Source organism: Pinus tabuliformis, chromosome Q (genome assembly GCF_031772625.1).
Source record: "Pinus tabuliformis cultivar Carrire ecotype Pingquan chromosome Q, CPIR1, whole genome shotgun sequence".
In the NCBI taxonomy this organism is placed as follows: Eukaryota; Viridiplantae; Streptophyta; class Pinopsida; order Pinales; family Pinaceae; genus Pinus; species Pinus tabuliformis.
This window is the reverse complement of record NC_142296.1, coordinates 210,191,442-210,214,299: the sequence shown is the minus strand read 5'-3', so window position 1 is coordinate 210,214,299 and position 22,858 is coordinate 210,191,442. Positions and strand designations below refer to the sequence as shown.

The following is a 22,858-nucleotide window of genomic DNA, read 5'->3' as shown; positions in this document are numbered from 1 at the left end:
CCTAGTGTACAATCTATTACCATTGAGTTGGTCTCGATAATATCGTTTGGCTTGCCTGAGCGGGAGGCTGAGGAGAAATTCAGGGTCTCACCAATCTATTGTCTGGTGGTGTACTCCAGAACTTTGCTTGCCATTTGTTGCTCTAATATGTGTTGAAAAGTGTAACTAGGTTTGGTCTTCATAATGACATTTATTTATGATTTTATGTAATGAGATGTAAAAAAGAAAAATAAAATTATTGTATTGACTTGTTTCATGGGTTTCATGACCTTGTCACTTATCATGTATTGACTTGCTTCATGGGTTTCATGAAATTGGGTTTCATGAGCAAGAGATTTTATTTTTGAGTCAAGACTCCCATTGTGAGTCTTTAGGAATTATTTGTCATCTAGTCATAAAATATTAGAGTCATTGTTATGTAATGAAGTCATGTTACACTTTGTAAAATGTCAAACTTGTCTATGTAAAGAATCCACCAAGACCTTGTCACTTATCCTCTTCAAGTCGACCTACAACAATGGAAGAAATTGCTAGAAGAAGTCGACCTAACCACTAGTGATCGTGTCAGCCTAAAGGACATGTGTTGAGGTGTATGTATAGCCACACTTGGCCTCACTTAAAGGCAAGCAACTCAAAAAGCATTCGGTCAAGCAGAAGTGCGAAGAAGAGGCCACAATGAAGAAATGCGAAGAAGTGACAAGTGAGTTTCTTCTTGGAAAGCGGAGGAGAGTTTCTCTAGGCAATCAAAGGAGAGTTTCTTTTGGGTCAGCAAAGGATAGATTCTATTGGGTTAGCGAAGGAGAGTTTCATCTGGGGTCAGTGAAGGAGAAGTTTCTTCTAGAGATAGCGAAGGAAGGGTTCTTCTAGGGTACTTGTTTTGGGTAACTGAGTTAGAGACTAGAGACCAAGATTCTCTAGGGGAAGCTGAGAAGAAGCAATATGAAGGAGAGGAGAAGAAATCAACATGACATGAAGCAAAGCCAGATGGAAAAACTGATGAATCACTTTTTGATGAAAGGAATGAGGATATGATTGATTCATGAACGAAAGTGATGGATGGTCTGTGGCCTATGAAGAAGTCCGAAATGATGAAGACTCCATAACGAAGAATAAATTCATGACATCAAAGGAAGGAGCTCTTCAAGCAATTGGTTGTTCCATAATCTCCACATGAGGAGCTGCTGTAGGTTCGTAGTTAAGAGGGAGCCTGAAAAGAAGTTCTTACTTGGAAGAAACTTGAAAATTCCTAAGCCAAGAGGGAGCTTAGGTACATTCCTTTTGTAGGAATGAGTACATTCCTTTATTGGAATATGTCCTCCTTATCTGAGAGGGAGAGATAGACACATCATTCTGGTCTTCACTTGGGAAGAAAGAATGGAGGATTGGGTAATTATTTGGCATCCAATACTCTTTGAGGATGAGATAGGGCATACAATAGAAGAGTGGTTGTGGAGGAGCGATATTCTTTGAGGGTTGGGGAGTCCAAGATAAGAATGGTCCTCATGGAACACACCCTAAGTACCTAGGTAGGGGATGTTCTGAGAGAGACAACGATGGGAGTGTCTATAAATCATTGGTCTCGCCAGCATTGAGCTCAGATCTTGTGGAGAGATGGAGCTGTTAGTCAAGGCCTTGCTATGTAACAATGCTAGTTGATATGATGCTATACAAATGAGTTACCAATCTGAAATTCTTCTTATGAGAAATTCTTCAGATTGAGAATGACCAAGTACCATTATGAATATCTCCCTAGTTAAGAGGGAGTGTTGAAAAGTGTAACTAGGTTCGGTCTTCATATTGACATGTAATTATGATTTTATGTAATGAGATGTAAAGAAGAAAAATAAAACTATTGTATTGACTTGCTTCATGGGTTTCATGAGCCAAAGTTTTATTTTTGAATCAAGACTCCCATTGAGAGTCTTTAGGAATTATTTGATCTAGTCATAAAATATTAGAGTCATTGTCATGTAATGACTTTTACACTTTGTAAAAGGTCAAACATGTCTATGTAAAGTATCCTCCAAGACCTTGCTACTTATCCTCTTCAAGTGGGCCTACAGCGATGGAAGAACTTGCTAAAAGAAGTCGACCTAACCACTAGTGATCATGTCGGGCTAAAGGACATGTGTTGAGGTATTTATATAGCCACACTCGGCCTCACTTAGAGGCAACAACTCGAAAAGCATCAGATCAAGCAGAACTGCGAAGAAGAGGTCAAGTAGAAGTGCGAATAAGAGGCCACAAAGAAAAAGTGCGAAGAAGTGACAAGAGAGTTTCTTTTGGGAAAGCGAAGGAGAGTTCTTTTGGGCATCAAGGTTAGTGACAAGGTTCTTGGGAGGATACTAGAGTCAGGGGTCTTTGTCATGGTCTCGGTACTCATCAATTGAAGATCTAGAAGAAGAATATTGATTGGGTTTTCCCCTCAAGAGGTGAGAGGCTTTGGCCCTAGCTGACAACCCTACATACTGTGTCACTTGTCTTTATTGTGCATATTGGTAATTGTCTTGATGAAAAGAACACTATAATAACATAACGAAGAAAAGACTATATACTAAGAAGTAAAAGTATATCACAAGCAATTATCAAGCAGAGAAATCTTTTAACTATTCTGCCCTAGATTTCTCAACAATATGATGGATCAACACAAAAGTATGAGGTGATCGGTTTGGTCATACTAGGGTGAGGCATGGCATGCAAGAATTGATATCTTTGGTAGAAGATCTCCTTGATGAAGAGGGCTAAGCATCTTTGGTCTTGATAATGAAAGAAAGTAGAGAGGGAGCCCCTCGAGTCCCTATAAACTTTAAAGGTAATGTTAACGTCCTTTGATCTCATGGTATAGGGTACATTAAAAATAAGGTGCATCTTCGTCTTCAGTTCTTGAAGGTGGTACACGTGGTAGATACTCCTAGCGTTTGAGGTTAGAAGAAGGAAACTTCGAATGGATCTATGGCTGCTTCTTTGGGATTGGGAGGGAGTTTGATGGGTGAGGGGTACTCTACTCTAAAATCATCTAGATCTAATCTCTCTAGCAATTTGAGAACGTGTGGCCTAGTGTACAAGTTATTACCATTGAGTTGGTCTCGATAATATCGTTTGGCTTGCTTGAGCAGGAGGTTGAGGTGAAATTCGGGGTCTCACCATTCTATTGTCTAGTGTACTCTGGAACTTTGCTTGCCATTTGTTGCTCTAATATGATGGATCAACACAAAAGTATGAGGTGATCAGTGTGGTCATCCTAGGGTGAGGCATGACATGCAAGAATTGATATCTTTGGTAGAATATCTCCTTGATGAAGAGGGCTAAGCATCTTTGGTCTTGATAATGAAAGAAAGTAGAGAGGGAGCTCTCCGAGTCCCTATAAAGGCAATGCTAACGTCCTTTGATCTCAAAGTATAGGGTACATTAAAAATAAGGTGTATCTCTGTCTTCAGTTCCTGAAGGTGGTACACGTGGTAGATATTATTAGATTGAGATATATGGTATATGGTGATTTGTCTTCATTCAGAGTTTATGGGAGTTGACCCGATGCTGCCCTGAAGGAATGTTGAGTGAGTGTTTCTAATGCTTGCGCATATGAGGGGGCGGAGGTAATGATGCTATCCTGTAGCTCCAAAAAGTGCTCTAGGTAGAAGCACCATCATTGACCCCAGACTTGTCGGAGGTGAGGTCCAGGTGACTTGACTGTACAATTTGTAGATGTTCTCTTTGATTGCCTGGTTTAGTACATGTCTAGTCGACAAGAGATGGCTTGGCACATCAAGGGAGAACTTGAACAGGGATAGGTGCTCCAGGGGGGAGAGAAATCAACTGGAGAAGCTGAGACACCGCTAAGAGCCATTTTTGTGCCCAAACTTGAGGGATGATTTAAAGCGAGAGCCTTCGAGGAGCAAAGTGCAAGGTAGTGACACCACTCTCTCCTGGTGGCAACCTTTGAAGTTTGAGAGATCAGACTCTATGAAAGAAATAAACCAAATAGAAAAAGACCTTGTGCTCGAGTTGCAGAATTGTTCGCTTACATTTGATGATGCATTTGAGAAGCAAGGTTTGTACTCTCTCCAACCTACTCCAATTTGCCTGCAACAAACTCGGTCCCTAGATCTTGGAGCCATAAAGAATCGTGGGTTTGATAATTTCCACCATGAGGTAGAGCTTAGTTGAGATGTCATGAAATTGTCCCTAGAAGCACTATATCTTGATGAGGTCTAGGGAGCCATACCCTTTATTGAGTCGAGGCTAGAGGGCCTTCCACAAACCAAAGCAAGGTCCCATGAATTGGAATCCAAGGTAAGTGTAAGCTATAGTGATCTCAATATTTGTCCCTCGATAGTAGAAATGTAATAATAGAGTTCAGGCTTCTGTGATCCATATCAAGTTAAGAAAGATTCTTCGGCGAAAATCACATGGAATATCATTTGTCGATGCGTTTCGAACCAACTAGAGTGGTTCATCGTCAGGACAAGTAGAAATGTAAGTCTGTAAGAGAGCTTTTTGACACATTAATGATCATAACCTTGATTTTAACCAGCTTGGGAGTAGAGGGCAATAGGACCAAGTCATTGGCAAATAGGAGCAAGGAAATCAACCCCTAATATAGAAGAAAACCATCCCCCTATTGAATATGATAATGGAGGAAAGATTCTAACTCATCGATATAGATCCAAAAGGAGATTGATGAGAAGGGGCATCCCTGTTTTACCTCGACGGTACTTTGGATGGAGTTGAAAAGGCCGTTTGGCATTATGAGGTGTCCTAAGATTTGTCATACAATCTCATGATAACTGACACTAGGGTCTCATATATGCCCAATGGCGTGAAGTCTCTAGAATTATGCCTCCCTTGGTATTGTGTCAAACACTTTCTAGAAATCTACAAAGCAATTGTAAACCTTTGAAGAGTGGTGGTAGGCCTCCTCAATAATGGCTTGGAGTGTTGAGATGTGATCAATTATTGGGTAGTTAGGTTGGAAACTTGCCTATCCTCTGGCCCTGGGATGACGACTCTCAAGGTCCTCAAAGAGTCATTGGTGTAGAATTGTGGCATATAGCTTGGAGAATGTATGGCCCACCATGATAGTCCAATAGCTGCTTGGATTAGAACTGCTCCTTGATTTGTGGATCAGAGGGATAATGTATTCGGTCTAGGAGGGTGGGAAGCCTAAGCATACCAAATGATTAAATAAATTGTTGATATGGGAATCAGGGGATTGGATGCCATGCTTAAGGATTTTGGCGTGGTGCCCTTCCTCATCAACGACTCTTTTGTTTCACGTAGCTCTGATTGCTCTCCTAATGCCTTGGTCACTGAAAAGGTGGCAATTGATGGGGGTGGGGGGGGGGGGAGGAGATGTGAGTGGGTGGTTACCTAGGAACGTTGTAAAGGGATTTTGTGTGGGAGAACATAGTCTGAGCATCAAGATTAGGCGTAATGGTACCGGATTGAGCATATGTGGTAGGTTTCTGAGTGAGATACCTATGATCTTCTAGTGATTGGAAGGCTACTTTTGTCTTGTGATAGGTTGTGCATTTGATTCCTTTTGTGTCTGATTTGTTTGGCCTTCCCATGTCCCACAAGTCGCAACAATGACTAGTTTCAATCTTTGAGAGTGTCACGTGTTGGAGGGTGCTTCCAATTTTGTATTGTGGAACTAGAGTCTACAAATTCAATTGAAGGAGTTGAGACTTTGGAATTTCACGGATGGATGGCTCATTGCCCCTATTGATCCACACCAGTAACTGAGCATAGCAAGAAGGCATCCAAGGTGAAGAGAGTCATTGTTGATTTAGTAAATGTTAGGGTCGTACCCTAACCCCTTAGATACATTATTAATGCATGTGGCCCATTAAATAGTTAATTAATAATGACTCATTGTAAAAAGGGCCCTCTTTGTAAATAAAGCCCAAATTAGTTGGTAAGCTCTCATTATAAGTGAGTCCATAGGTAGGTAATATTCTCCAAGGATAGATATATATTGAGTAGAAGGTTATGTAATGTATTATCAAGAATTGTGATTGTATTTAGAGCATTGCTCTTGGAGGCGGACCCCTTAAAGAGACAAGTGAATATAACTCTCTATTTTTTATCATCAAAGAGATCTTTATGGGGTTATCTCTTTTTTTTTTCTAGTCTTCTTGGGTTTGCATTAGATATCATATGAACTGTACTACAAGTGGTATCATAACCCTTTCTTGGGCATGAAGTAGGAGATTTTTGGGGCACAAAGTGGAAGAATTTTGTTTTCCTTTTTGTTGAATTTTTATCAAAGGAGGAGCATGGCAATATTCAAGTTGATTTTTGAGACTTTTTATGGTAGAACTTCAAGAGTCTAATATGGGAATGAATTTCTTTAGAAAAAATACCCAATTTAAAAAAAATTCATCCAAAATGGAGTCTTTGGAGTGAAGTTATTTGCAATTTAAAACATTTTTTCTTGGGTTTTCTTGGCCTACCCGATTAAAAAAAATCATCCAAAATGGACTCTTGGAAGTGAAGTTACTTGCAATTTAAAACATTTTTCTAGGGTTTTCTTGGGAAGGCCAAGAATTTTGTAGATTTAATATCTTTTGATAGAGAGCATACATTTCAGTCAAATTAGTGCCATTAGGTTGAGAAAATTTGTGGCATTTCACAATTGGGGTTTGTTACCCACCAAAATGTGGGTGACCCTTGGGAGATAATTTTTGTCCTCTTTGGATAGCTACCTAGCCAACAACCATATGATGATCAACACAACATTATGCCATGATCCTCCACTTATTGCTCTCGTTAGAGCTCCCTCCCATCCAACATTCCTTCTTGAAGGAAGGTGGCATCGATAGGTACTTTAACCATTTTTTGCAATCATGTGCTTTCATTTGATGGTATGGGCATACTAATTTGGTTCACGGTGCAAAATTGGATAATTCATTGATCTCGATTGTTTTCTTGTTTTGTCGCTTCAATTGGGAGGTTAGTCTTTGATACTAGTCTAGAGGGATCTCCTCTGAGGCCTTAGGGTTTTGGAATCCATACTTTATCATTTTTTCGTATTCATTCTTTGAGCTGGTGGTCATTAGTTTTGCAACTTTCATCCACATCCTTAAGTTAAGGCTCAAAAACTTGGCCCCAGAGGTTGATGCAGTTACAAGAAAGTTAAGAGCATAGATAACCACAATGAAGGAAGAAGGCTGACTTGGTGTGGAGGAAAGATTGTGTCAAGGTCAAGAGTCTTGGAATATCTCCGGAAAACTATTAAAGGGGAAGAGTCATTGACTGGGTTTTCCCCTCGAGGGGGGGTTTGCATTGGCATAATGCCTACATCTAGTGTCCATTGTTTTATATGCTATTTCTTTGGTAATTGCTTGACGAACTAAAAGAAAGAAGATATAAAGAATCATAATAACAAATCAAGAACATCACAAGTAATTATCAAGAACAAGAAAATCTTTCTGCCTTTCTGATTTTCTAACATTGTAGAGGGCATTGTTGGAGTTGGAGGAGCTTTTTTCTGGTGGAATGTCCTTTACACCTATTATTATCTGAGATTCTGAAGTGATGAAGCACATGAGTTGGGGGAGGCTTATGTGGAGTTTCTTTATTAAATACATGCCATCTCTGTTTAGAGATGGAGCGCATGGGCTTGAGTAGGCTTATTTTAAGCAAGGTTTGTTCTATTGTTGTTTGATTTTCTTAATCTATTCATGCGCCCTAGGTGAGGAGGCATACGTTTAACTTGTATTATCTTTAGCTGTCCTATTTATGGTAATGCTATTTTTGTATGCCTCGAAGCCTATTATATAAAGGCTAAAGGGATAGTGAGGAGGGGTTTGTTTTAGTTCTTGACATATGTTATTGCTAGACTGTTTTAGTCTTCACACTTGACTTTTCAGTTTGAATGAGTGCAAGAGAGCATATTATTCACTGAGAGTTAGAGGTCACTCTCATTATGCACGCCATTTAATTCCTGAACATGGTGAGAGAAGGTCTTTTGGAACTTCTTTGAAGTTAAAGTTAACACCTCCAAACTTTGTAGTACTTGCAGCTTTTGAAAAATGGTACCATCTCATTTGGTGGCAAAGCCTTAACTATTGACAGGGATAATTACTCCTGGTTAATTCTTTTACCACTCTATCACCCTGTTATCATGCCAATTTTTCATGGGGAGATTTGCCTAATAGCTGTAGGCAATTCAACCCTTGTCACGGTTGGAAAGTCTGCATTCAGACTGGTGTTTTTCCAGTTAAAGGGTGGTGTCCCTAAAAGTCCAAGACGATCAGTGCACAAAGGACACTCTTGGGTTGTCTGTAAACAGTCAAGAGCGAGGGTAAGTTTTAAATAAATACTAAGATGGTTGGGATCAGATCCACACAGGCATTTATAACAGAAGAGCAGTGAAGAAAACTAATTGGACGTGTGCTTAGGTGATGTTAAATAAAAAAAATGCACTTCTACCACAACACTGCAATACCATTTAATCAATGAACACCCAATAGATTCAGAGAGCTAGAACAAAGCATAATCAGATCAAATCAGTTGTTACCCAAAAGCACGACTGCATCATAGAGGGTGGCAAATGACAGGCCATTGGTCTCCTTGCATACAGTGATGAGAGAGGTGTGAGGTCTGGAAGATGAAGAGTGATGAGAGATGTCTGCTTGCTACAAACTGCATTGATAGTAAAACTGTCCTATCCCTTTCATGTCTTCTCCACCTGATTATTCAGAATCCCAAGCCAATCTTAAATTAGCTGGGGAAAAGGCAAGAAAGCATCACTGTAGCTTGACGTGCTGTTTGAGTAAGCTTTTTAGTGGCAAAATAAAGCTGCAGACTAAACTAAATCGAAATCACCCAAAGGGCCAAAAATCTGCTGTTTGAATGATTTTAACCTTTAGGAAAGATCCAAAAATATGAATTGCATGGCAGACATTCAAGGACAACAACAGGAAAAACTTGGAAAGGACAAAATCAGTAAATGTTATGCCTAGGTAATGGCAAGTCCATCCACATCAAATTTTCAATAAACTCAACCAGTCAGTTAAGCATAACCAATTTTTGATTGACTTTTGTTATACTGAGATATTTCTGCTAAGCATATCTTCAGGTCCTATATACTTGGTTCGAGATCATTAAATTTTGATGACCCTATTAAGGGAACTGCTCACCATTTTACTTCGTTACTTTGAAGAGGAAAAGTAAACTCTCTTATACCTATAACTGATAGTGGATTTCACCCTAGCAATCTCTTACCAATCATTATAGTTTAGGCTTGGCATTGTCTCTGCCCTGCAGAAATTCACTGAAATTAAAGTATACAGCATTTCTCTAGTCATTATCTTACTGTTTACCATACCACATCATCTATCTAGGTCAAATTTGGTTTCAATCATCATTCTGGTTTCTGGAGCAGTTTACCCAACAGCTGCACACATACTCTGGAGGAAAGGAGATCTGAGGATCATTCTGTGGGAAAATGTTACAGCTGATACTTTTCCAACCTATATTTAAAGGCTAGGGATTCGGTTAAGTTGATCTCACTGCAGCTAACAACCAATTTTTCAAGGTGAGACACTGCCTGAGAGCAGATTTGGATCAGATTTCTGAGGCTGTTCCGATTCCATAGAGGTTGAGATTATATCTGTTAAAAAAACCGCTTTTCAGTGCTAACGATCTGCCTTTGAAATACCCTCTTGGTAAATTGTCTCTACCTTATGCTGTAACTGCTGCTTTCCCACTTTCAACTACAAAATCTGCCCGTCTTTATTGTCTAGAAAGATGCAGCCTCCAATAAACTGCTACGTGTTTCTCTAGAAAGTAATCCATTTGCACATTACTGCTCTTGACTCCTCACTCATCGCACCATTGGAACCTTGAACCACCCTACAACTGCATGCTTGGAAACACGTCATTCAACCTGTACTTGTACCTGCCACAAATAGAAATTCTGATAATTATAGACATGCCAGATAAGCAGTCTTCCTTTGAAAAAGAAAAAAGCAAAATGTAGGAAAGACTGATCAATGATAGTAATGTCAGTCTACTTGTGCAAAAGCAATAAAGCAAAAAAAAGGGGAATGATTGATCATTTGGCATATGGGAAAAGGCAGTCTCATTGGACTTGATTTCTTACAAGGAATCCAAATGTGTGCTTAGAAACAACAGCAAGCCTTGAAAAGCACCCTGATAATAATAGCAGGTGTCATGAAACTGCTTGCATGTTACCCGAAACTCATCAGTATCTACTATCATGAGATTGTCAGGACCAATACTATGTTAAAATGTTTGACATGTGTGCCTTGGATGTCCAGCTGCTAGAAAAAAAAACTGCAAAAATTGTAATTTCTTGGAATCTGGTGAAATTGACTATGAAATAGTCTTTGGCCATTCAGAATACCTGGGTGCTCATATAATGGAACTAGCTTGATGGAATCTCTCTGGATAGAGACAGATCACCATATGCCATGGTCAGATAGGATCTGCCAAATGTGTGACGTACAGGAGATGGAGATGGAGACAGAGATGGACCTCATTTTTAGGTGCCCCCTATACTGTGAGATCATAGGACACTATCTCTGCCTATATTGAGATTTGAGAGGCTCCCTCTCTATGTTCTTCAGGTACAAGGGCCAGTGGTGCCTAGCCCTCTTCATAAGGGATATTTTCAGCCACAGATCTCAGTTCCTGCGCACCATGCCCACCTTGGGATGACCAGCACGATCACCTCATACTTTCACGTGGATCCATCAGATTAGAACCATAAAATGACAGGTGGAAGTTCAAGGTGCACCAGACAATGGAGGGTTGAGATCTCGGGTCTCTTGTCAGCTTCTCCCTCCAAGGGATTGACTGATGCCTTCAGGACCAGTATGGAACACTATTTCACATGTCCTCAAGGACTAGAGGGACCAGCTCCAGACAGTTCCAGAGCAGGGCACCCGTGGCCTGTTCGATTACCTTCCAGTTCCATAGGATGGGCTGGAAATCTTTCTTTTGTTTTTGGATGCTAGGTGTATCCGTCACTCCTACATCCTCGCCAGGTTCGTATAATTGGACCCATCCCTGGTTCCAGGGGACTTGGACAGTGAGCTAGTGCCCAGTTCGCCTCCCTTGACATCTTTAGCTCCATTGCCAGATGTTCCTATCTCACTCATTCTTTCTTGGCAGCCTATTGATTATTTTGTATCGTGTCACGGTCATTTATATGTGTGTAGTGGCAGCACTACTGCTTGTCTCTTTCTTTCTTTATGTTATTTTTAGCATTGTCTAGGAGTTGCACTTGCACTCCCACATTGGATTCATACTGATTGTTCTCTACTTCAGTCCGATTAACCTACTTTTGTTTTAACCCTCCAGTTGCACTGGCAATCTGGGCATTAACACCCACAGAGATTAATGCACTACGGTTACTGTCAGTTAATAATTTTCAGACTTTGAACTTGTCTTTGGTTTTTTCACATGCAGATCTGCAGTTTTAAAGAGCAGATCTAAAGTGTTCTGCAGCATATTTGTATGGTTCAGCATTTTGGCTTGCTGTTCAAATTAATTTCACCTAGATTTTACTTCTGAATTTTACATAACAGTAAGTTGTTTTCGTAGTTTGGAAGGATGTTTTGTTTACCAGGTTTATATTTTATCTCTGGATTGCATAGGGAATTTTATTTTCGTAGTTTGGAAGGATTTTTTGTTTCTTCCAGGCTTATATTTATCTCTGGATTTCATAGGGATTCCCCCCTGGGATTTGAGGCTAGGAAGCACTAAACTGAGGTGCAGAGGGATTGCGTGAAGTGACATTGGCACCTTCCTTGGTTGTCTTTAAATTGGATGGTTTTGAGTGTCAAGACTCAACAGTTCCCACGTGGAAATTTGGATTTGTTGGGATTCCCCACATTGAAGATATGCAAGGCATATACCAAAAAATAAAAGGGCTGTTCAGAAAGTAAACGGAAGTTGTTTGACTAATATGAATTTTGAATCTTGGACAAGGAGATATCCGGGTGACTAAAGAAAACAGAAATAAGAAAATAATAATATTCATAAGGGTGAAGATGTTGAAATTTAGGGCATCCTCCAGACAGATAATTACTTCTTATGAATTTAGTTAAGTGACAAGTCATTTCTTGTGTTCTTTTCCATCATAAAGTAACTATACACGGGAGCTCAACAGTAAATTTTAAAACAAAATGCCATAAGGATCATAAAGAGACAGCTACACAAGAACACATCATTTTACCCCGGGAAAACCCACATGGTTGAGAAACCCAGCAATCCTTTCCTTATAGAATCAATTCAACAAGAGACATCAAAGTCATAGACAAACTGACCAGCATAGAAACAAGATGACCATCCACCAAGAGCCAAGCCAACCCTCCACAAATTTGCAGATCAAAGGTGTCAACAAGCTATCACAAGTGTACTGGAACAAGGTGTGCTTCAGTTCTGCAATAGGGCCGAAATTTGGATTGTAACTCAGTCTCAGACTTTTTACTATATCTCAGAAATATGCCACAGAAATGTCACACTGAACTCCACCTCCTTTAATCACTTGAGCGAGGGCAGAAAGATTGGTCTTATTCTTCTATTTTTCGACCTCCTTAACTTTGTCTTTCTTCACTAGATTAGATATAGAACTTGTTATCAAAAGTGACTCTTAGATGGAGGTCGAATGGTGTACTTATAGTCTCCTTGTGGTGCGAAGAGGTGTCTCCTTGGGCACGCCGACATGATCACTTGGAGGGCTGACTTGGTCACTTGTGGAAGCCAAAATACAAACTGAAAAATGAAAATTTTCTTTTGCAAAGGTCATGAAGGACATGCCTTTCATAATTTTTCTTTTGACAATAATGAGCATGAAGAACACGCTTGACAAATAATAATAAATCAAATACAACAATGTTAAATAATTTTTATTATGAAGACCAACCGTAGCTACATATTTCAACAGAAGAGAGGCAAGTCTCTGCTCAAGATCCAGAGAAAAAGCTTCTGAGATATAGACAAGCAGGTGTCCCTGAAAATAGTAAAGCCATTTGAGAGTCAAGACTCTCCTAATTCTGTAAATATTGCGATGGTAAGTAAAAGAGATCAGTTTTGCATTTTAACTTTGATGTTTGCAATGTGCATGCCTTGATTTCAATTTCTGTTCCAAATCTTACTTTTCTTTCTTATTGAACATTACACTGCTCTGCTTCTTAAATTCATATGCAAGATTATTATTTTGTTGAAAATGCACGGTCGGGAACAATGAAAAAAATTGACTATATTTTCTGCTAGAAGTACCATCTAATAAAGACTATAGCCAAAAGCCAGAAGCAGAATGGTACAGATCAGTGAGTAAGCATTGTAACCATTATAAATGACAGTATATATCATAAATATACCTTTATTCTAGAAATTTATGAATGAGTAATTTGGTTTGGACTTCTCTAAAATAATTTATAAGATGCTAGTGATGTTTAGAGTGTGTGATTTTTTCTGTTGGGTCTTTAGGGATACAAGAGCTTCCGTTCTGGAGCAGAGCCTTCGAAAACTTGGAGTAGAAAAGCTGACCAAAGATGATGTGCAAAAGATGCAATGGGAAGTGCTAGAGGGGAAGATTGGTAATTGGATCCACTTTATGCGCATAGCTGTAAGTTGTCATTTAATGTCCGGTCATTTGCAAAAAGTTAGTTTTGGTTGGATATTACTGAGTTGCCTGACTGACATTTTTTTTTCTTTATTCTGGATTTCAAATAGGTTAAGAGCTTATTTGCAGGGGAGCGGAAAGTGTGTGATCAAATTTTTGAAGATTTAGATCCTCTTGGAAATCAGTGCTTTGCTGAAGTAACAATGAGTAGTGTGATCATGTTGCTGAGTTTTGGAGAAGCAATTGCCAAAAGCAAGAGGTCACCAGAAAAGTTATTTGTACTGCTTGACATGTATGAAACAATGCGTGAGCTTCTACCAGAGGTATTTTAATGTGACCCAAGTATGAAGAAGTGATCTGTGTTCCAAATTCCAATTGTTTATTGTGTGTGAGAGATTTTAGCCTAGAGAAGCATTAGGTCCTTATATGATATCTATACTGTATCGAAATTTATATCCCTTGGCAAGCAACTGACCCCTACAAACAATATTTCGATATGTTAGCTTGTACATGCCTGTTTACTTGATTATCAATATCTAAGTGTCTCTCTCTCTCTTTCTTTATGTATGTATGTATGCATGCATGTGCAGCTATATCTTAAAAAATTAATGGTATTGGGCATAGCTCATTTTAAAGCATATCTTTGCCGTACTACACAAAATGATAGCCCAATACATGAACACAAGAAATGTGGGATAACAGGAGCCAACATTACTAACCACCAATGTGGTCCAAAAGACATAAGTTGTGTCTACTTTCTCGAACATGTGCCCAGCCCTTTGAAATTTGCACTGAGCTCCTCGTTTTTTGTCCTGCAATTAGTACGCAGTCAACTCCTTGAAAATCCTGCCCATTCTCCTCAATTTTCACGCTGTAGCAGCTCTGACAGCCTGAATTAAATGCCAGTCAGACCTTGAAAATTGTGCTGTTCCGCAGACCGACTGCTGGGAAAGTGCCTTGGTTTCTGTGCCCTGCTCTGCCTTAAAAACTGTGCTCTTCTGTCCTTGAAATTTATGTCCTCTGCTGCTCTACTTTGCTGTCCTTACTGCTGTTCTTGCTTTTTTTGTCCTCCTTTCATAAGGGAGAGTGACCTAACCCTAAGATCCAATGGCTGAGATTAGATCTTAGCCATTGAGATCAAGGGTGGGGATTTAATCTCTCATTGACCCACTTAAGTCACTTTATCCATTACCTTTTTATTAATTAACCCAAACAGTCACTTTATGACTTATGTCTCATCAAGTCACATTAACTTTATTTCTCATAATGTTATGTCGAGGGTGTCATGTTGGACACTTTTTTGTAGGCAAGACACCAAGCCTTAGGAAATTCTTGTCCTTGGTACATTTTTCTAACACTCCCTCTTATCGATGAAAGTGTTTCTCACTACTCCCATCTTGTATCTAAAATAGACATGCTTGCCTCTTGGCAAGGACTTTGTGAGAATGTTGGCTACGTGCTCATCAGTAGATATGTACTCAAGCTACATTGCCCTTTTCTGAACATAGTCACAGATGAAGTGGTATCTGATCCCTATGTGTTTTGACCTGTCATGAAAAACTGGATTCTCCGTGAGTTTTATGCAACTCTGATTATCATAGTAAATCACTGTAGGCCTCAACTGCTGACCAAATAAGCCCACCAACAACTTGCGAAGCCAAATGGCCTCACAACTGGCCTAACTAGCTGCCATGTACTCTGCCTCAACAAAAGTCAGTGGTACTGATCGTTTCTTCTGACTGAACCATGAGACAACTGCTGAACCCAACCTGAAGCAACACTTGGAAGTGCTTTTCCTGTCATTAACACATCCTGCCCAATCTGAGTCTGTATAGCCAGTCAATCTGACTCCATCCTCTTGAACATAGTCCAGACCATAATTCACTGCCTCCTGCAGATGCGGATACCAAAGCACATGTTTTGCAACCACCCAATGCACTCTCCTAGGCTCCACCACAAACCGACTAAGATGTCTGGTCTAGTGTTGACCAAATATATCAATGAGCCTATCAACTGACAAGAAGTTGTGGGATCAACCAACTCGTACTCAAAAGCTTGAAGCTTCTTCTAGTTGGTAATCATAGGTGTGGACATGGCCCTGTAGTCCTCCATGTGAAATGTCATTGGAATGTTTGCACCTATAATAAATAAATCATCTAGATACAGTACTAGAATGAGTGGATCCTCACCAACCACAATGTAATAAAGGTTTGGATCAGCAACACTATTCCTGTAACCCAACTGTTGCAAGTAAGCATCTCTCCAAGAATACCAAGCTCTCGGAGCTTGCTTCAATCCATAATGAGCCTTCTTCAACCTGCAAACATGGGACTCCCTCCCATGCAGCTCAAAGCCCTGTGGCTGCTCAATGTAAACCTTCTCCTGTATAATACTATTCGAAAATGTAGTCTTTACATCTATTTGGTGGATCTTCCACCCCATCTCTGTTGCTATAGAGATCACTGATCTAATAGAAGTATACCGAGCAACTAGAGTGAATGTCTCCTCATGATAAACTCCCTTTACTAGTGAGAACCCTCAAGCCACAAACCAAGCTTTGCACTTCTCAACGCTGCCATCTGCAACATACTTAATCTTGTAGAACCACTTGGAAGTCACCATTGACTTCCCCTCAGGTCTCGATACAATCTCCCAAACATCATTCTTCATGATGGAAGCATACTCTTCCGCCATGGCATTCCTCTAGACCTGCTAGCTTGATGCCTCCTCATAGCTAGGAGCTAAGTTGCATGAAACGCTGAAACATTTTGGGGCTTCCGAAACAGGTACGTTTAGAAACGTCACCTCTCAAAAATGTAAATGTCACCTGAAACATTGGCTGAAGCGCCATATATATATATATATAAAGTTATAAATAAGTGAATAACACATTATCTTGCAAGAAAAAAACCGAGTTTCGGAGTTTCGGGTATGGGTGTGGCCCGAAACGTCGGGTTCTTAGAGGTTTCGTGCAACATAGGCTAGAAGGCTCAAACTCAATAATGCTACTCGCCATAGTGAAATAACTACCAAACCACTCTGGTGGTCTGTTGTCCTTAACTGACCACTTGGGGTTTCCCACTGATTCTTGGGATTCCTTCAAGGTCTCATGAAGCCATCTTGGCTTCCTCTTCCTTGAAGTAGCCTCCTGTACTGGGGTGGATATATCATCCTTTGAAGACAATATCCCTGAAGATGATGCACCTGTGGTTGATGGTGAACCTGCACCCTGGGAACCTGTGCCCCATGACCCTATCACATGTGGACTTGTCACTATTGAAGCATGTGATCCTCCAAACCCCTGTGATCTTGTACCCTGTGGTGAACTCCTCTGCTAAGGAGTTTGTTGCTCTACCTGATCCAACTCTGGTGACCTCTTCAAGGCTCTCTCCTCCTCAATTCTCACTTCTTGCCTCACAACAACCTTCCTCTTGGCAGGAATATATATGCGGTAAGCCTTTGAGGTCTCTCTATACCCCACAAAAACACCCTTCTCAACTGTGGGTTTTAGCTTTGTCCTCATCTCCTCAGAGACAGGAGAATAAGTCAGAGACTCAAAAACCATGAAGTGTCCAACCTCAGGCTTCTTACCAAAAAAAGCCTCCTTAGAGTCTTGCTCGCCAAAACTATATGCAAACTTCTGTTTTGCAAGTATATTGCAGTGTTACAAGACTCTACTCAAAGAAGAAAGGTAGCCTCTGATTAGCGAGCATGGCTCTAGTGCCCCAACTATGGCCCCGTTCTTCCTCTTTGCAACCCTATTCTATTGTGGGTTGTAAGGAGTAGTCAAGTCCCTCTCGATGGTTGCTCATGCACAAAATTCTTTGAACTTATTGGAGGTATACTCGTCTCCATTGTCAGACTGCAACACCTTGATTCTCTTACCTGTTTGGTTCTACACAAGAGCTTTAAACTCTCGAAAGTTCTTGATGACCTCACCCTTGGTCTTCATGAAGAAAATCTAGGTCTTCCTGGAGAAGTCATCAATGAAAGTGACATAAAACTCATATCTACTCAATGATATAGGAGGCATAGGACCACAAAGATGAGAATGAGCCAAATCAAGGATCCTTGGTACCCGACTATCACTGCTTGGAAAAGTAGTCTTGGTGTACTTTCCAATGTATGCTCCCTGCACACATCCTGGTGCTCAGTATTGAAGTTTGGTAACCTTGTAACTATCTCTCTCAATACTCTTAGAGCCCCATTGTGCAAGTGGGTCATCCACTTGTGCCACAACTCACATAAGTCACTGGTGGTGGTAGAAACCAATGCTCTAGCTAGCTGAAACATGCATAGATAGCTTCCCATGATGGACTCCAAACACTTTGGCCCATGTGATACCATATCCCTTGGAATACATGAGAGAACTTGTCGATCACGAAACACGACCTCATACCCCTTGTCCTGGATAGTGGAAACTGATATCAAGTTCTTTTTCAGCCCCAAAATATATAAGACCTCCATCACATCACAACTTGTGTCAACTCAAAAAGGTCCAAATCACTGCCACATAAGTTTGGTCAAACCCTTAAAAAAATGGTGAAAATTAGGATCTCAAAAACCATGGAAGATAATTTATTTTTGAAGCATGGGTTTTGTTTCTCTTGGCAAAGTAGATACTTTTGGACACATTGCATGTCCAAAATAATGCAATGCTCTAGTTGTTATGCCCTTGGAAAGTTGCGCACCCCTGTTTGATTGCCTTTGACTAGACATATTTTGAAAATGCCTTATCCAAATGGAAAAATTCCACGTGGAATGTCATCTTCTCACTGAGCTTTGTGTGTTGAAAAGTGTAGTGAAGGTCTTCTTCTTGACTTGTGCCTTAGTCAAGAAAGACGTCAATGTGTTATTCTTTTGTCAAGTACGAGTTCATGGAAAATGACGAGTTAGTTTGTTCATGGGTTAGTTGGAGGCTCAGTTATGTGGCTCTCCAAGTGCGAGTTTATATTTAGAAAAGGACGAGTGAGAGTCTCAAGGAGAGGTTAGAAGAGTTTATATTTAGAAAAGGACGAGTGAGAGTCTCAAGGAGAGGTTAGAAGAGTCAGTTCGAGTTAGTTAACAAATCAATCACAAGTCCAAGTTCTAAAATTGAACTTGCATATATAGCATTATCGAATATAACATAAAAGGAGGACGAAGGCACATAATTATATCAATTGTTTTTGTGTGCACAAGGTTGTGAAACAAGACAATGGAACACGAGTTTGTGTGAGAGTTTGTTGTAGAAGGAGAGCATATCAAGGGGAATCCTGTATGCTGTTTTGTTGAGGAAATTTCCTTGTTGGTGTGCACTAGGATTTAGGGAGAAATTCTTAAATAATATGTGCTTAGATCTGCACTAGGAAATAGGAGATTTATAGTGCTAGGAGATAGGAGCAGGGGCTGCACAAGGAAGTAGGGGTTGGGTCGAGTTCTTGCAGGGAGATTTTCCTGCTAAGTGTTAGCACTGAGAACAAGCTTGTTATCTAGTGAAATAGTGTTGCCTTGTAAGAGGTCAATTGTTCAATTTTTTTTAATAAATTTCTACATCAAAGTGGAGCGTTTTCCTAGTTGGGTTCCCTAGAAAATTATTGTGTCTCTTGTGTAATTGTGTCTTTATATCTGTGTTTAATTCGACTGCTTTTATTGTTGAGAAATTATGTGTCTTGGTGAAAAGAAAAGTAGTTTCAGATTGTTCATTCAAGCAGTTAGGCAGAATTGGAAGGAAATTTAGGATGTTATCAGAGCACAAATCTGCATAAAGACCAACTCACGCAGAAGAGACAAAGGGGCTCGTGCGCAGAGATTTAGAGTCAGTCAAAGGAGGTCTGGTATAATGTCTAAAGCAAACAAGTTCTGTGGAAGAAGAGGCTTAAAAAAGGGCCGAGTTTTAACTATGTTATGCAAAGAGGGTCGTAAATCTGTGGCTGTAACTGGAGGGCTGAAGCCCTAGTCTACTGGAAAAGAGACTGAGAAGCTTGTATGGTTGCAGAGGAGAGGCCTGAATAGCCTCATGTGACCGTGTAGGAAAGTGACTGTAAGGTTTTGTTCTAGGGAGAAGACTGAGCCTCATACCCCTTGTCCTGGATAGTGGAAACTGATATCAAGTTCTTTTTCAGCCCCAAAATATATAAGACCTCCATCACATCACAACTTGTGTCAACTCAAAAAGGTCCAAATCACTGCCACATAAGTTTGGTCAAACCCTTAAAAAAATGGTGAAAATTAGGATCTCAAAAACCATGGAAGATAATTTATTTTTGAAGCATGGGTTTTGTTTCTCTTGGCAAAGTAGATACTTTTGGACACATTGCATGTCCAAAATAATGCAATGCTCTAGTTGTTATGCCCTTGGAAAGTTGCGCACCCCTGTTTGATTGCCTTTGACTAGACATATTTTGAAAATGCCTTATCCAAATGGAAAAATTCCACGTGGAATGTCATCTTCTCACTGAGCTTTGTGTGTTGAAAAGTGTAGTGAAGGTCTTCTTCTTGACTTGTGCCTTAGTCAAGAAAGACGTCAATGTGTTATTCTTTTGTCAAGTACGAGTTCATGGAAAATGACGAGTTAGTTTGTTCATGGGTTAGTTGGAGGCTCAGTTATGTGGCTCTCCAAGTGCGAGTTTATATTTAGAAAAGGACGAGTGAGAGTCTCAAGGAGAGGTTAGAAGAGTTTATATTTAGAAAAGGACGAGTGAGAGTCTCAAGGAGAGGTTAGAAGAGTCAGTTCGAGTTAGTTAACAAATCAATCACAAGTCCAAGTTCTAAAATTGAACTTGCATATATAGCATTATCGAATATAACATAAAAGGAGGACGAAGGCACATAATTATATCAATTGTTTTTGTGTGCACAAGGTTGTGAAACAAGACAATGGAACACGAGTTTGTGTGAGAGTTTGTTGTAGAAGGAGAGCATATCAAGGGGAATCCTGTATGCTGTTTTGTTGAGGAAATTTCCTTGTTGGTGTGCACTAGGATTTAGGGAGAAATTCTTAAATAATATGTGCTTAGATCTGCACTAGGAAATAGGAGATTTATAGTGCTAGGAGATAGGAGCAGGGGCTGCACAAGGAAGTAGGGGTTGGGTCGAGTTCTTGCAGGGAGATTTTCCTGCTAAGTGTTAGCACTGAGAACAAGCTTGTTATCTAGTGAAATAGTGTTGCCTTGTAAGAGGTCAATTGTTCAATTTTTTTTAATAAATTTCTACATCAAAGTGGAGCGTTTTCCTAGTTGGGTTCCCTAGAAAATTATTGTGTCTCTTGTGTAATTGTGTCTTTATATCTGTGTTTAATTCGACTGCTTTTATTGTTGAGAAATTATGTGTCTTGGTGAAAAGAAAAGTAGTTTCAGATTGTTCATTCAAGCAGTTAGGCAGAATTGGAAGGAAATTTAGGATGTTATCAGAGCACAAATCTGCATAAAGACCAACTCACGCAGAAGAGACAAAGGGGCTCGTGCGCAGAGATTTAGAGTCAGTCAAAGGAGGTCTGGTATAATGTCTAAAGCAAACAAGTTCTGTGGAAGAAGAGGCTTAAAAAAGGGCCGAGTTTTAACTATGTTATGCAAAGAGGGTCGTAAATCTGTGGCTGTAACTGGAGGGCTGAAGCCCTAGTCTACTGGAAAAGAGACTGAGAAGCTTGTATGGTTGCAGAGGAGAGGCCTGAATAGCCTCATGTGACCGTGTAGGAAAGTGACTGTAAGGTTTTGTTCTAGGGAGAAGACTGAGCCTCATACCCCTTGTCCTGGATAGTGGAAACTGATATCAAGTTCTTTTTCAGCCCCAAAATATATAAGACCTCCATCACATCACAACTTGTGTCAACTCAAAAAGGTCCAAATCACTGCCACATAAGTTTGGTCAAACCCTTAAAAAAATGGTGAAAATTAGGATCTCAAAAACCATGGAAGATAATTTATTTTTGAAGCATGGGTTTTGTTTCTCTTGGCAAAGTAGATACTTTTGGACACATTGCATGTCCAAAATAATGCAATGCTCTAGTTGTTATGCCCTTGGAAAGTTGCGCACCCCTGTTTGATTGCCTTTGACTAGACATATTTTGAAAATGCCTTATCCAAATGGAAAAATTCCACGTGGAATGTCATCTTCTCACTGAGCTTTGTGTGTTGAAAAGTGTAGTGAAGGTCTTCTTCTTGACTTGTGCCTTAGTCAAGAAAGACGTCAATGTGTTATTCTTTTGTCAAGTACGAGTTCATGGAAAATGACGAGTTAGTTTGTTCATGGGTTAGTTGGAGGCTCAGTTATGTGGCTCTCCAAGTGCGAGTTTATATTTAGAAAAGGACGAGTGAGAGTCTCAAGGAGAGGTTAGAAGAGTTTATATTTAGAAAAGGACGAGTGAGAGTCTCAAGGAGAGGTTAGAAGAGTCAGTTCGAGTTAGTTAACAAATCAATCACAAGTCCAAGTTCTAAAATTGAACTTGCATATATAGCATTATCGAATATAACATAAAAGGAGGACGAAGGCACATAATTATATCAATTGTTTTTGTGTGCACAAGGTTGTGAAACAAGACAATGGAACACGAGTTTGTGTGAGAGTTTGTTGTAGAAGGAGAGCATATCAAGGGGAATCCTGTATGCTGTTTTGTTGAGGAAATTTCCTTGTTGGTGTGCACTAGGATTTAGGGAGAAATTCTTAAATAATATGTGCTTAGATCTGCACTAGGAAATAGGAGATTTATAGTGCTAGGAGATAGGAGCAGGGGCTGCACAAGGAAGTAGGGGTTGGGTCGAGTTCTTGCAGGGAGATTTTCCTGCTAAGTGTTAGCACTGAGAACAAGCTTGTTATCTAGTGAAATAGTGTTGCCTTGTAAGAGGTCAATTGTTCAATTTTTTTTAATAAATTTCTACATCAAAGTGGAGCGTTTTCCTAGTTGGGTTCCCTAGAAAATTATTGTGTCTCTTGTGTAATTGTGTCTTTATATCTGTGTTTAATTCGACTGCTTTTATTGTTGAGAAATTATGTGTCTTGGTGAAAAGAAAAGTAGTTTCAGATTGTTCATTCAAGCAGTTAGGCAGAATTGGAAGGAAATTTAGGATGTTATCAGAGCACAAATCTGCATAAAGACCAACTCACGCAGAAGAGACAAAGGGGCTCGTGCGCAGAGATTTAGAGTCAGTCAAAGGAGGTCTGGTATAATGTCTAAAGCAAACAAGTTCTGTGGAAGAAGAGGCTTAAAAAAGGGCCGAGTTTTAACTATGTTATGCAAAGAGGGTCGTAAATCTGTGGCTGTAACTGGAGGGCTGAAGCCCT

The 22,858-nt window shown here is 39.9% G+C and overlaps 1 protein-coding gene across 1 annotated transcript in view; it reads left to right on the top strand.

The window, feature by feature from the left end:
- The window catches only part of LOC149218955 (exocyst complex component EXO70A1-like), a 175,069-nt gene that overhangs the window by 30,212 nt on the left and 121,999 nt on the right, over positions 1-22,858 (top strand). The window contains exons 5-6 of the mRNA XM_089384183.1: positions 13,465-13,603; positions 13,711-13,923. Coding sequence (XP_089240309.1) covers positions 13,465-13,603; positions 13,711-13,923 — 352 coding nt within the window. The remainder of the gene's footprint in view (positions 1-13,464; positions 13,604-13,710; positions 13,924-22,858) is intronic.